The 15,329-nt window shown below is 39.5% G+C and overlaps 2 protein-coding genes across 2 annotated transcripts in view; both read right to left on the bottom strand.

The window, feature by feature from the left end:
• Window positions 1-91: 91 nt before the first annotated feature.
• tube1 (tubulin, epsilon 1) lies at window positions 92-13,018 on the bottom strand. Its single transcript, XM_074685957.1, has 12 exons — window positions 12,652-13,018; window positions 12,354-12,427; window positions 10,735-10,787; window positions 10,587-10,644; window positions 10,229-10,344; window positions 9,816-9,937; window positions 7,996-8,183; window positions 7,742-7,914; window positions 7,199-7,339; window positions 4,195-4,335; window positions 1,397-1,571; window positions 92-542 (listed from the first exon to the last, which is right to left on the bottom strand). Exons 1-12 carry the CDS (start codon window positions 12,674-12,676, stop codon window positions 384-386), a joined length of 1,425 nt encoding a protein of 474 aa, XP_074542058.1. The 5' UTR covers window positions 12,677-13,018; the 3' UTR covers window positions 92-383.
• A 768-nt stretch (window positions 13,019-13,786) lies between these two features.
• lama4 (laminin, alpha 4) overlaps window positions 13,787-15,329 on the bottom strand; it is a 46,435-nt gene continuing 44,892 nt past the window's right edge. The window contains exons 39-40 of the mRNA XM_074685212.1: window positions 14,521-14,640; window positions 13,787-14,439 (exon numbers count right to left, since the gene is read on the bottom strand). Coding sequence (XP_074541313.1) covers window positions 14,294-14,439; window positions 14,521-14,640 — 266 coding nt within the window. The 3' untranslated portion in view covers window positions 13,787-14,293. The remainder of the gene's footprint in view (window positions 14,440-14,520; window positions 14,641-15,329) is intronic.

Genomic DNA, 15,329 nt, shown 5'->3' with positions numbered 1-15,329 from the left:
GGATAATCCTCAAGAGTGAATATAAAACTGACGCACAAAATCTACTTTTTGAAAAGATGGCTTCAATAAGAGACTTTTAGTTAGAAAAATGACATTTTATGAACTTTTTCTTTCAGGGCATTAATGTGCAATAACAACCAGCACAGCAGCTGTACCAGCAAGTGTAAACCTTTCAACATTACCTCTTCACAGTCAGGGATTTGAGCAGAAATATAAAGTTGAGTTAAAGTCTGTTTTTAACATGTCATTCCTGTATTTTTTTCAGTCAGGTAAAATGTTGAATCAGGTCATAAATAAGACAGTAATTGTTTATAACTTATAAAGGTATGTACAAAAGTTTTGGTTGCCTCTTGTCATCTTTTGAACATCCTCATAGCTCATCTTCATGTGGCGATGCAGAGTCTGGGTGCATCAGGTATGAGTCTTCCCTTAGTGGCATCCAGGCGATCGTATTCTTCGATCAGGGAGCTGAGAGAGCCGACGGCCTCTGAGAAGAAGCTCTGCTCCATGCCCTCAACGTGCAGGTAGTGGTGCAAGTGAGCCTTTGATTCATGCAGAGAGAACAATGTTGAGTTTAAAGTCTGAACACAAATCAGAGAAAGCATAATTTTAAGACATTGTTGACCCTATTAAGAGCTTAAAAAGGCGTTGAAATCGTACCTCATAATAACCATTTCAAACAGCCTTCTACCTGCATCAACTTTTCTCTTCATGGACATTTTAGAATCAGAATCAGAATCAAAATACTTTATTGATCCCTGAGGTGGAAATGTCATTTTAGTTACATCCTTCTAAGACATATAAGAAAACAGACATGGGAAAACACAGAAATGGGATAAACCTAGGAGCTGCCAGCTACCCAGTGCCCCTTTGCAATAGATATAAAATAACAACATTGGCCAAAAAAAAGTCAATTTAAGACAATTCACATTTTTAGGATCATTGTTTGATTTCTCAATACCACTAGTTTGGAAAATGGCACTGATGTGAAAGCAATGCAATCTAGTGGCGGGATGGGTAACATAATCGGTGGGTACTATGGGAAACATAGTTTATGGTTGATGCACCCTTTTCACTTATCTATTATAAGACCATCAGATCTTTTAAGCTCTTGCGGGCCACATAAAACAGCATGGCTTGTTACATATGGCTCGTGGGCCTTGAGTTTGACACATGTGCTTTAAAGTATCAGTCATGACCCATATCTGTTTCAATAGAGGTTAAAAACTCTCACAGAGAGAGAGAGTTTGATGCACATGTTTTCTGCATCAAAGCATCAGAGGCTTTGATGCAGAAAACATGTGAGAAAAGGGTTAGTCATGAAGTCTCTGGTAGTTTTATTTGATAAATGTTAACGTCCTCTGGGTCTCAGGACATGTAACAACTGAAAACGTACCTTCTTCCTGTAGAGCTTGGTGAAGCGCTCCCTCAGCTCCATGAAGGTGGGCTTCACACAGGTGTTGTTGGCGAGAGCGAGGAGAGAGTGTGAGTGACCAACAGGAGGGACGGAGCACAGGCCGGTCTTCCAGCCCTCCTGGTTCCACGAGACAAAGGGCAGTGAGGGCTTTAGTCTGGAGACGGAGACACAGGCAGGGTTCACATTAGAGGACATCTGACATTTCATCTATGTAAATATTTAGAGGAAAAAAAGTGTACTGTAGAGCAGTGGCTCACTGGTATTCTAAATAATTTAAGCAGTTACAAAAACAGCTATGTAGACAGAGAGGCGGAGAGAAGAGCAAAGAATTATAGGGAGCTGGCATGAGAGGAAATTTTGCACATATCCTAATACAATTTGGTAATTATAGCACATACTACTATTCCATATTCAAACTAGAAAAGCACTCAGAGAGCGCAGACCTCCGCCAAGCATATTGTGTCACGCAGCACTTTAGTCCTACTTTAATGTTATACTCCCTTTCAGCAGACTGTCTGCTACAATTTGGTGTTAGTTGCAGGTTTGTTTGATAATTTAGTGTTGAAAATTATGACCCAGTTTCATAATCCAGATCTTAGTATCCAGAATATTGCCAGGATCTAGATCATACTTTTACATCTGTCAGAAATTCTGGTGACCTTGTCTTGTATTGTTTTGCAAAGCAACCCGACCATTTATCATGGAGTTATTTACACATTTGGTGAGAACGGCCCTATCTCACAATGATCAAGAATCTTTTAAAAAAGTCCTACATCCAGACCATGATCCAGATCACCTCCAAAATTTAATCACTTCTTCCTTATCCCATTTTAAACATTTCCTGAAAATTTTATCAAGATCTGTTTGTTACTTTTTGAGTTACGTTTTTCACAGACAAACAGCAAACTCTCCCAAAAACATAGCCTCCTTGGCAGAAGTAATGAAGAGACTTAAATAAAAAGCTTTACTTAATTTCAAATGAAAAGTGTTGTGTGAAAAAGAGGAGAATCTCAAGCAAACAACAAACAAATTAGACTCTGGAAAGCTGTGTTTGTAATCTTAAGTGTTTTTTTATATTCCAGCTGTTCTGTGTGTGGGCAAAGCTTTGACCTCTGTGTGAGTTTGTGAGTTTAATTCAGGACTTAAAACTCAAAGCCCCAGCTGTAACGGGTCAGGTTCAGGAGGAAAGTCAATGAACGGATCAGAAACGTCTCAGTGCCTGAGGCTTGGGGCAATTCTTTGGTGCCAGCTGCTGCAGGTCATAAAATTAATAATTTGTTTGTGGAGATGATTTGTTTACTCAGTGGGGTAATGACAGCGTGAGTGCCTGAAAGAAAATAACATGAAGGACAGATTTTGACTTCTTCAGGCTGTCGTTTTTAACTTTTGATCAGCTAATGATCTGCCTGTTTCAGTTTAGATCAAGCGGCAACCTCTAGTCTAAGGCTATCAGACAATGCGGAACTAAAATCTGCTGTTTCTTGAGTGTCCGCTTGAGGCTGGCTCCAGAAGTACCAGAAGTCACATACACACCAAGCCAAAAAAAGTCGGTTTCACAGCAGAAATTAACCTATTTACAACCTGGTTCAAAAAACATCTCCTGTCTGAATCGCTAATTTCACTATCAGCACACACTGTATGAGGGTTTTTTATTTTTAACTCAGCAGTTTAGAAGTTATTAAAGTTGTGGTACTCTATTTTGCATCTTGTGCTCCTATTTTGTCTTTTTGAATTCTAAAGCTCTACTTACAACAGACTTACAATCACCCTGTTTAAAATGAGAATCATTGTTAATTCCCCTGGTCCAAAGATTTGGGGTGTCCCAAGTTTCAAAGCATTCATGCATCTCTTGCAGGTGGTGTCATAAATGTTATTGGCTCTTGTTGCTCATTCCCTTCAATTTTCATCTTGTTACCAGGTTTCCTTTAACACAATCACTCAATTTTTCTTATTTTTGCTCAAGATTCATGAAAGCATACAATACTTTATGTCATAAAAGTGCCAGGCATTTTCATTCAAGAACAAATCCACTGAAAGGGCGTTACAAAACATTTTGTTATGCTAACACAACAGTGTCGATATTGGAGTATTTACACATCTCAGAGAAAGTGCTGTTTCTATCTAAAACCTCTCACAAGCAAAAAGGAGACTTTTTAAAAAAAATCTCAAGAGCTTTAATTTTCATTTCCATTCCCATGTGTATAAGGACAAGGATGAGAATGCCAACAATAACTCTTAAGGTCTGTGACTTGAAATGGTTAAGAGCGACTGTTTAACTGATCACTACTACTGGTTTTTAGAATAACAAAAAAAGCCAACAAGTGATCTCTGCAAACTTTAAAGCTTTAGATTTACTGCCAAAATGTACAGTAAGACAGTCCTGTGAAGTCTTTCCAGTTTAGTGAGAAAAAACTGATAAACCCAACCGTTGATTTTTGTGCCCTTAAAGGTATTTGGACTGGCAATATTTCTCTGCGTCCTTCCCCTCCTCCTCCTCTTTTTGCACCATGGTCACGTACAAACATGAGCTCTCACAGCAGCTTCTGTTTCACTTTCTCTTGACAACTTGCCACAGAAAAACACAGTCTGCAGGGAGAGCTCTGGGTGGAGGAGAGGAGGGGGCTGAAAGGGCCAGTCATGAATCACTGCTGTCGGAGCTAAATGGGGGCTCTATTTGGGAGGCAGAGAGTGAAGGTCATCTCTGGGTGGGTCACTGACTTGTGGTCTGTTTTGATGGAGGAGGAGATGGAGAAGGAGAGGAAGGGGGCTGCTCCTACCTCTCGATGTTCCTGCGGAGGTCAGACACCTGCACGTTGCCTCTGACCATGAGGGCACAGGCCAGGTAGAGGCTGTGTCTGGGGTCTGCTCGGATCAGCTGGTGGTCTTTACTGAAAGCGTCGCTGAACATCTGGTCCAGCCTGGAGAACAAAAACACAGGACATGGAAAAGTGAAATAATACTTGACTGTTCTGGAAGTTTCTGAGATATTACATTTACATACTGAACAATAAGAGCCTTTCTTGTAGCTTGTTCAGCACACAGTGTCAACATCTAGAGTCTGGAGTGACTTCAAATGGTCTGAAAGGGATTTGAGGTGAACTAAAGTTAGACTGCTGCCTATCAGAGTCATTTTTATGAAAGAGGAGATTTTGTTCCATTATTTATCTAGTCAAATTCTGCTGAGCAGGCGAGACATTTGAGCAACACTCTGCTTTGCTCTTAGTCTTGTATATTTACAGCTGAGGGTTTGCCCAGTTTAACCACCACTCTTTTTTAAAGCAATAAGCGGCTCCTCTGGAGAGAACAGGGTCTATATGGTTCACACACACAGGACACTTTCATGGCAGCTGTTTTTAGGGAGGAGGTGAGAGGGGAGTGGGTGGTTTTTCCTGTCCAAAGCCTAAAGCACTCAGATTGAAGTCGCTGTGATTTGTTTTGATGAAAGGAAAACCTTTTTCAGTGATCCCTGAAAATCTTCTGCCTTCCTTTGAAACCATTCTGACACAGATACACTAAATAATAACTGATGAGTCAATCCTGACGCTCCAAGGACGACTATATTTGTGCTTAAGACCCCCGATGGGTAAAAGAGTCAGTTATCTTATCCTACATAAGCTGGATACTAAAAAAAAAGGACAGGGAGAGAAGTCAACAAAATAAAACAAAGGTTCAATTTGACTTAAACTTAAGGGAATAATGACTGAGACATGAAGGTAAACAGAAGTTACAGTAATGTTTACCTTATCTTACCTCATGTCACTGAAACTGTTCACTGTCTCACAAATGGTCGGAGAAAGTTATTTAAAAAGGGTTCAGTGTGTTTGGGCAAGTTCAAACCATAAAATCTGAGGGACCTTGAAATAATAATAAATAATAATAATAATAAAAATAATAATTATCATTACTGTGATAATAAAAATATCACAATATTATTGTTATACTACTTATAATAATAATTATAATAATGATAATAATAATAATAATTATTATTATTGCTGTTATTATTATTATTATTATTAATATTTACATATATTTATAATAATTTCCTGCAGGAGCATATAGCTTTGATGCCAGGGAAAAAAACATTTCAGAACCATATTATGTTGAAAGCTCCATGTCATAACAATAAGAAGATACTTTTACATTATTAAATCACACAAAATTATGGCAACATTCCGTGATCATTTTTTTTAAAGCAAAGTGTTTCAAGTAATGAAAGGATATGTTTTTGGTCGGGGTGGACTCCCCCATGATAGAACTCTATGCATGTCACAGCCCTTCTCAAGTACCGTACTTACCATAATACCATCCACAGAGCTCTATAACAGCAGAATAAATCCATGTTTTAACACAAGGATGAAGTCCAATATAACCAAATGTGTAAGTGAGTTCTTTATGATTTAGCTTTCTGTTCTCTGTCTTTTCATTGAAGCATTAGTCAAACAAAAAAAGTGATCTTACCTAAATATAATAGCAATAACTTCTCAAAGGAAGTGCTCTTGATAAATAAAAACTAAGCATGTTAGTTTTCTCCATATACTCTTTAGCCATTCATATTTGATGCTAAACTAACAAAGTCAAGATCAGGTGGAAGGAATTTGGGTCTTCAGAGGTTAAGATGCAAGTCCCAAGTTAAAATTTGATTTCACTCAATCTGATTAGAAAATGTAAACCAGAAGCATAAACTTGATTTAAATCACAGTCTGGACTGATACTGCATGTTGTAAAAAAAGGGTTTCTTCCTCTTCTTCAAAATAAAGCACTTTAAAAGCATCTGATTCTGTTTTTTTAATCATTAAGTGTACTCTTTAGTTATGAATGTGAATAGTCAGCTATAATGTTACAACAAGAAACTTTTATGTTTTAACATGATACAGATCTTTTCTGTTTCTGGCTTGGCAGAAATATGCTTGGTTTGATTAGACAGCTGATTTCAGCTCGTATCATCTGGAACAGTATCCTGAGTCTCCGCTGCTTTGCAGACATATCCCTACCTTCCCTGTGTGATGTGATTTTGACACAAATTTACAGTCTAATCCACAACACAGAGCTCCACAGAACAAAAGTTTGACCACAGACGATTGGACATCTTACATTAATCCTGTGAGGATGCTAAGTCTGATCGCTCAGTGGCTGGAAGAAGGCATCAATACAGAAAAGATACTACAGCAGCACCAGGGAGCTCTGCTCCACAGGAACTAAAGACGAAGAAGTCAGAGCTGAGCTTTGTTTCTGTCTGTTAACTATAGAGACTTCAGGTAAAATACTGATATATTTGCAGCTTTGATAGTGTAATCTCAGCTTTTCTCACCCTCAGTTGCACAGAAACTTAGCATTTAAAAAAACAATAGAGTAAAATAAGTGGTAATCTATTTGGTTTCAGCCACTCTGTTACCCTTAACCCCCTAAAAAACTTATTTGACAGCAAATGTTATATTACCTTGCAAACAATCCAATGCACCATGTGTCTACTTTTGTTTCTCTGGAGAGGAGCTGAAAACATCACAACATAAACAGCCTAAATAAGACATGTTAAAAATAATCTCAGGTGTTGATGTGAGAAAAAAGTCTTCTTGTATTGAACCACTGCTATCACCGATATCCCTGAGTCCAGGAAAGTTTCAACAGTATGCTCCCAATATACATGAAAGGGTCTGTACATCAACATGTCACACGTGTTGATGGGGTGATGGAGTGAAAGTGAGCTCACTGCCAGGAGCTCAGCGGGATGCCAAACAACTGTGAGGAAAAAATAGCTGCTGTGACAGCCGTAATGCAAACCTTCTGGTGGGAACGCTGACATCTGCCAGCGTGTAGAGAGGGGTGAGGCTGGGCACCAGGAAGTGCAAACGAGGAAATGGGACCAGGTTCATGGCGATCTCATTCAGGTCCATGTTCAAAGATCCCTCAAAGCGAGCCGAGCTGTAGCACAGAAAACAAGAGGTGACACGTGAGCAGCATGCAGAGCCATGGATTCACATACGGTGCATTTCAAAACAAAAGCTCTCTGAAAAACAGACCTGACATGACCCGACATCCTATGCCTCAGCTACTGACATTTATTATGAGAGAAGGTGATACCATCATAAACCGCATCTAGCTTAGAAGTGTGTGCTCATTTAACCCAGGCCAAAATACATTTACAGCTGGGCAGAGTGGAAACTTCTTGAAATTAAGAATGATCTATTGAGTAGCCATACAAAAATGTTTTTATTGAAGGTTTACAAGGATTAATTTCAAAGTTTCAGAAGGAGGTTTAAATATAAAAACAGCAGTACTAAGTAGCATGTCTGGTGGCTAAGTGAGGTAACGTTGATACTACACCTGGTGATGTTGAGCAGCAGGTTAGCCACAATGTTGTTCATGGCATCAAACGGCTTCTCTGCCCCACTGAGCCCACCCTGCCCTGAGATGACAGTGCTGTCTGTCTTAATCACCGACCCTGGCTTTCCTCCATGTGACATGTGTTTGATCTTGTTGACGATGTCTACCAGCGACTGCAGGTGGAGAAGTGACAGAAGAAGAATAAAAACTGACGATCAGAGAGCAGAAAGAAGGACAGAGAGACTCTGACACACCTGGTTCTCCACAGGCAGCACACAGTCAGCGTGCTCTGTCAGCTCCTTCATGGCCAGGACGCTGTTGTACGGAGACGTGATGACGTCATCCTCTGCAGACGGGTAGATGGAGGTGACAATTCGACACACTTCTGGGAACTCTTCCTCGAGCAGGCTCAGTACTCTGGTCCCCAGGCCAGATCCTGTACCTTAAATTTCAAACATCCAGAGTTTTTGATCTTCAAAGATATAGCAAGAATATATTTACACATTAACAAAAGTCAAGATTTGTCATCTTCATACAAGTATCCAAAGAGCAGCTTCTTATACCACCCTTTGTTAGTTATGTTGAGATATTGGTTAAAAAAAATGTATCTGGGCATGCTTAGAGTTACTTCTTCCAGGGTCATCTTCTTTGGGTGTGCACTTTGTAGCCTGTCTCTGTCATCCCCAGTTATATAAAACTAGGCCTTAACTTTGAAGATTGTACTTAAGCTCTCCCAAAAAATGCTACAACTTGCTTTTGAGAAACACCAGCTTGAAGTTGCAATATTGCACTGGCCCCATGCTGATTCTTAGAGCTGACCACTTCAGCTCTGACCGGACAATAAGGAAGAGACTGCATGCAGCCAGTCTCTGGTCTCACAGAGCTGTGTTTTTCCATTGCAGAGATAATGATCACGCTTTTATAACCTCTGAAAACACTTTTCTGTTACAACATGTTACAACCTCTGTACCGCCCCCCCCCCCATGATGCTCTGCTGGTGACAGCTGCTGCTCTGATGCACACACATCACTTTGGATTAGAGGTCACTGTTGTGTGTCTAAAATTCTAAATCCAGCGCTTGCAAACTTATTCCACCTGTTAAGTCCTGACACTATCAAACAGATCCATACTTTTATCAACACTAGATTGGATTATTGTAAGTCTTTGCATTTTGGACTTGAGAACTCACTTTCACTTCGTCTGCAACTGGTTCAGAATGCAGTTGCCCGTCTCCTCACCAGAAAACACAAGCGTGACCACATTTTGCCTGTTTAAGCTTCACAGCGCTGGCTTCCAGTTGATTTTAGAATAGATTTTAAAATTGTATTGTTTGTTTTTGAAGATTTTAATAGCCTTGCCCCTGAATACCTGACTGAACTTCTCTGTCCCCATGTCCCTGCTACGACACTGAGATCAACTTGTCAGTTGTTTCTGGTCACCTCCAAAACCAGACTCAAAACTAAAGGTGACAGAGCCTTTGTGTCGGCTGCTCCCCCCGTGGCTGTGGAACAACCTGCCTTTACATATCCGCTCTGCGAGGTTAGTTAAGGTTTTTAAATCTTCTTTTAAGACTCACCTCTTTTCCCTGTCTTTTAATAAAAGCTTGAATGGTCATTTGGCAGAATTTTAAATTTATTTTATTCTATTTTATTTCATTTTGTATTTGCGCTGGTTGTATGATTTTATGTATCTTTGTATTGTATTCTGTTATTTTAATTGCTTTTAATCTATACAGCACTTTGGTCAACTTTGGTTGTTTTAAATTTTCTCTATAAATAAAGTTTGAGTTGAGTTGAGTTGAGACAATGATATCTATATGTAAAGGCTGAAACAGTTGAGTCTCACCTGCAGTGGAATAAATCATACCTTCTCTTATTGTTGTGACCCTTTTCCTCAGCTTTTCAAAGTAAACTCTCAATGCTCAAAGTAGAGAAATCAACTGAATTTCAGTCACATGTCAATCATACCAAATATTTCAAGTGACATCTAAAGGTGTATACTGCCCCCTGCTGTTTCAGTGCATACAAATAAAAAAATTGTCTGGGGTGTTTTTTGAGCTGTTTCTGTGCCTTACCTCCCCCCATAGAGTGAATAAGAAAGAAGCACTGAAGACAGTCACAATGTTCGGCTGCCTTCCTCAGTTTATCCACGATCTGCTCCCTGTAGGTGGAGCCGTATGTCATGTGTCCAACCGCCCTGAACAACAAAAGTCAGAAGAAAAGTTAATTTTTCAGCCATGGCTTTAAATTTTGAGAGATTATTATTTAAAAAGCATTTTACTTTGATGAGCAAGACTCATGGCTCTGAAGGATAACACTGTAGATATTACAGTCAACCCTGCTGCTACTTGCTAATGTAGTGTGGGCTAAATTCCAAAAGGTGTTTTAACTCCAACTCTTATTGAACAGAGTAACATCTCGGCATGAATAACTTAAACCTCTTTAAAATGCTGATTTTTGACAGCTGATGTTCTGTGGTCACTCTCACCAGTTGTTGCCTGAACCTGACACGTCCGTCAGAAGCTGCGTGCTGTCAAAAACTTCTCTTAGTGGACCCTGCAGGATCTCATTGACTACACCTTCCTCCATGTCCACCAGCACCGCCTGTGAATTCAAACAGGAGATAATGAAACCAGCACATAAATTTCACTCCTGTAATAAGCTGAAAACACCAGTAACCCCTCAGCTGTCTTTCCATAACTCTTTTTGTGACCTTCAGAAATCCCTGCTAAAGCTTTTATCCCAGGCTGACCTTCGCCCTGACTCTCTGATGCTACGCCCTGAAAGTCTAAGGGATAAAAAAAAATGTTCTGTCCAGCTGGTTTCTGGGAAAGGGAAGAACTTACTCTGGCTTTAAGACATTGGATCTGCCCACCAACACAGCAGGATCCCCCATCACTCTGTCTGGAAAACAGCAGAAAATAAAAAAAATGAACCACATATGGAACACAGTGTGAGAGTTCATATGAGGGTGGTAAAAACAGGAGTGAATACCTTGAGTCCACATTTCGGAAAAAGCTGCTGAGGGCCTCGTCGTACACTCCTTTCTGATAAGGAAGGAACGCAGGATGTTAGGATTGCCCATAAATGTCAAGGCAGGTGATAAATATGCCGTTTTTTTACAGATAAATTCAAGCACCACAACTTCCAGGCTCATTAACACTGAATTGGCCGTGCTTCCTGTAGAAATAATCCAGCAGTGTGGGAAGGGGAGAGCCTTAGACTCCAAGGACAGAAATAAATCGATGCTTTAAACCAGGGCAGCAACACAGAGAGACTATTTACCTTTGTGTAAATACTAAACTGTATGTGAAACCCTGAAAGGGTACTTTTATTCATTTTAAGTTTTATAGATAGTATCAAAGTGCAAAGTACAAAACAATCACCCTTAAATCTACATGAAAATTGAAATGATTAAAGCAGCCAATGAACCCCAATGAAACCACAGGGAAAGCAGTGACGCTTAAACAAGTGTAGGGGTCAAAGCAGGTCAGTGGACGTTTCTGATCCACTTGGAAGTCCTATTTCTGGATGTAAGACCGCTTATCACAAATGTACAATTGAACAGACAAAACCTTAGGAGTGATACAATATAGCTAATGTGTTGTCTGTACATAACTTTCTGTTAAGGATCACTTCATACTCCTTAACACGGGGTGGGAGTACAGGCTGAGAACAAAACTGCTGCACTTTAAAAAAACTATGACCCTTAACCCCATACTCTGATCTTAGCCTCACTGGGTCTCAGCAAACTTTTAACAAGTATTCCTTTTCTATGTAATTTCCATCTACAAAAAACTGATATGGGGGTCTCCAAATGCCCTTTAAGTTAACTTTTGAGACGTGCATATTTCATCCACTATTGTAAAAAACAAAAACAATAATGGGGTTAAATTTGACACAATTCCATTCAAACATACCTATTTTTTGGGGGGTCAAAGACCCCTAAGTTGACTTGACCAAGATAACAAGGGTATCAGTGGAGACAGATTAATTTAGGAAACACAGCAATATGTGCACAAAGTGAGTTTAATTTTCTACAAATCACATTAAGTATCACACTTATTTTACACTTAGTCTGTCTTTGGGGGACTGCTTTGGGGATGCAAGGCTGAAAAAGTTTGGGGACCATTTGGACCAGAGCCTCAAGATTTTTCACACAGGCATTTGTCTTAAAAACCACTATTCACAACCCCACTTTAGGTATTTCATAACATACTTTTCTTTTTAGGACCCTTAAAATGAGATGTAACTGCACACACAGCCTGCACATAAATAATGTGATCCATGAGAGCTGTGTATTTAAATGACATGTCTAATTGAGTGTGTTATGTGTAATGTCTGTGTTGTACATGGTACGTGTGTGTACTTCTGTTTGAATCAAATTCCCACTTGTGGACAATACTTTTTCTCCCACTTCAATACAAACATCCAACATATTCACATCCATTTGTCCATTGAATCATCTCATTTCACTGCTATACCGGTGTGTGTTGTGAGCTTGCATAAGAGCAAGCCTTATCAAATGCAATATCAGCCCTAAATAGAAAAATGTCATGTTATTTAAAAAGTTGTGTATTTGTCTGTGTCTTATTGTGGGTATTTACACTTACTTTATTGACATGGGCATGTTCTCTTAAGGCAAGGTCCCAGAACCTGCATCCCACCTGATTCCCACACTGTCCCACTGGAAAACAGAAGTTGTGGATCAGTTAGCACAAGTTAGGGCTATGTTTCTACACGTCAAATCTGAAACAAACAACTAAACATGAAGCTATAGTTAAGGTGTAAACCTATGAGTTAAGCAAACACTGACTTTAAACGTAACGTTATGTCACATTACAACAGGTAACAGTTCATGTGAAACGTTTTTTAAGTCAGTTAAATAAACAGCCCTGGAGTTTTACTCACCTTGGACAACGACAGACTGAGTCATAGCAGCAGAAATGTTTCAGAAACCATCCTATATCATCTTAAATGTGGATATTTCCGCCTGAGTGTCCTTTTAGTCCAACTGTTCAGAGGAATAATCTGTTTGAACACTTCAGTCTCGCGCCTGCAGTGTTTTGGTCGATCAGTGATGACGTATGGCCATAGAAGCATTGTAGTTCAACGAACTGAACAGGAGTTTGACTAGGTCGACCAACCCAGGAATTTAATATTTGTAAAACAACCTTTTAAGTCAGTCCCAAACTTTTCATTTTAAGTGTTTGAAAGTGCCTGCGACGCGCGCCCCTTCACCGTTGGTTAGTCGTATTCTGATGACGCAATACCACAGAAACAGCAACAGTACGCCTGCGCTGCTGCTGATGCCAAACTTCTCTGTTAAACATTAGTCCACCTACCAGATTAAACTTCTATCTCTCCAAATAGATACAAGACCTCAAACCCGTCAGCTGTCACACTGTCAACGTAGTGTTATCCACAGAGGTAAGTTTTAAAGATATATCCATGTTTATTTTGTATGAAATATGCTTATAGAATGTGGCAACTGTAGTACAACTCCTGGAATAGCACTGTATCTCACTCAATAGCACCTTAAATCCCCTTTTTGCACTTTTTATTTTTGCCAAGGTGATATTATTGTAGCCTATTGTGCTTCATCTTTATATCTACCAGATGTATTTTGTATGTTTTTCTATTATTATGGACTCTGCTCTGACCTGCTAGGGACTAGGTGAAAGTTGGCCTTATGGCTAAATCTGGCATATTTACGTGGATATTTTGATAAAATACTCAATAATAAGCACTGCTCCTTAAAATAAACAAATATCTTTAAAATTAACATTTGATTAAATATGGTTGTATGTTGGGTTACCACATTAGAAACTTCTCTGTTTAATGGAGAAAATATTCTTATACTCAGTAGAGGGCACTGTTTCTACAGCTATAGGCACAAAATAGGCCTCCTGTATTTTCCAAGAAGAGTAACCTTTGCAATGCATTTTAATATGGCTGATCAAATTTAAATCAGCTTTCGCCTCAGTGCACTGTTGATCCAGAAATTAGAAAATATCACAAACAATAAATTCAAAGCTTGCATGGGTGTAAAATATTTTTAATTCATAAGAAATTGAACAGTACAAAATTCAGAGCAATTCAGAGCTTGTACAAAAACTGGTCAAGTTGGATGGTGGGACAGAAAATGTGTCTTTTTTTATATTGTGCTATTTATCTGGGGAATTTTTGCCTTCAGTGGATAGGGTGTCTAAAGTGAGAAAGGAAATATGAGGAGTCGAGACTGATATGAGGGGTCCATATGTGCTCTCAAACCACTCATATTGTGCTCTTCAAACTTTTTAGGGTCACATTTTGGTTAACTGATCTGATCACATTTTCATCCTCCTATTATTGTTTTTTAGCTTGGTTTTGTGAAAGTTGGGCAATTTGGTCGTACATCAGACATTATCATGTAAAACAGAGAAAAAACTGACGATTACAGTTAAAGACGTAAATAAGGACAAAGTGACGATACTTTTCTCATCAGTTACGTTTAACAGAAAGAATATCTTTAATGTTTTTGGTCAGTGCTATGTTGGGGTTCAGGACGGTTTTATGCTGCTGGACAGGTCCCCACGCTGACAGCTCCGCTGACCAGCACGGCTTTGTTGAAGCTCACTTGACTTTTGTTGATGGTCAGGTTCCTCATGCAGCCCACGTAGGCCTTTTTGGTGGCAATGCTCTCTGGAAGGATGAGATCTGAGAGGAAAGAAAGGTTACCACATGAGTGGGAATGTGCATTGTGGGTAAAATGGACCAAGAAATGTGTTCTTTGCTCACCTGGAGCTCCACCTATGAACACTGGCTTCTTGGTATCTGTGGAGCTGGGGTTCAGAGGTCCAACCACATGGTTGACTTCAGAGTCCACATCCAGCTGGACCACATTAGCGTTTCGGATCACTGAGATAATGCAGGAGAAAAATAAAGGTCAGTTTAGGAAAATAGCTCCACAGCCTCCCTTTTTATTTTGTTCTACACAAAAGCACCGTCACACACTCCTCTGAGTCTGTGATATGTTTATTCCTCCAATAGCACAGCAGCAAGCACTGTGCTACACAAAGTATGTGGGATACAAACATAATGCAAAACAAGGCAAGGACCATTACAGAAGCACCAGTTTTCAACACTCCTCCCCCATAATAGGTCATTATTATTTATTTAAAGAAAAAAGTGGTATACAATGCTGCTAATTTGTCAGCAGTTTTGGCAAACTGGTTGGTGGTACTGGATCTGTTTGTACCTCAGACTTAGCTTAACCTCTGAAACGCTTGCTATAGCTAGCAGGATAAAGAAAACATAGGGCCCAAGAAGGAGCTTCACAGCTGCACACAAACTACACATTGTAGAATTTTCTGGTCAAGAGCAAAGCCCTGACACAGGAACAAAGTTTAAACCCTTTGAAGATGCAACCAAAGTAGCATAAACTGTGGATTTTACAGTTATTATTTAAAGTTATAAAAAAGAGGGACTGTGACATCATGATTGACAAAGGTTTTGACCACAGAGGCTTGTCAGAGACCGATGTGTAACAACAAATGGAAAAGAAACAACCCAAAACGTAAAAAGAAAAAATGTGATAAGACCTGAAA

Source organism: Halichoeres trimaculatus, unplaced genomic scaffold, assembly GCF_033239565.1.
Source record: "Halichoeres trimaculatus isolate MK-OKI-2021-1 unplaced genomic scaffold, fHalTri1.1 fHalTri1_scaffold_13, whole genome shotgun sequence".
In the NCBI taxonomy this organism is placed as follows: domain Eukaryota; kingdom Metazoa; phylum Chordata; class Actinopteri; order Labriformes; family Labridae; genus Halichoeres; species Halichoeres trimaculatus.
The sequence above is the reverse complement of the archived record's forward strand: the minus strand, read 5'-3'. Positions and strand labels throughout refer to the sequence as shown.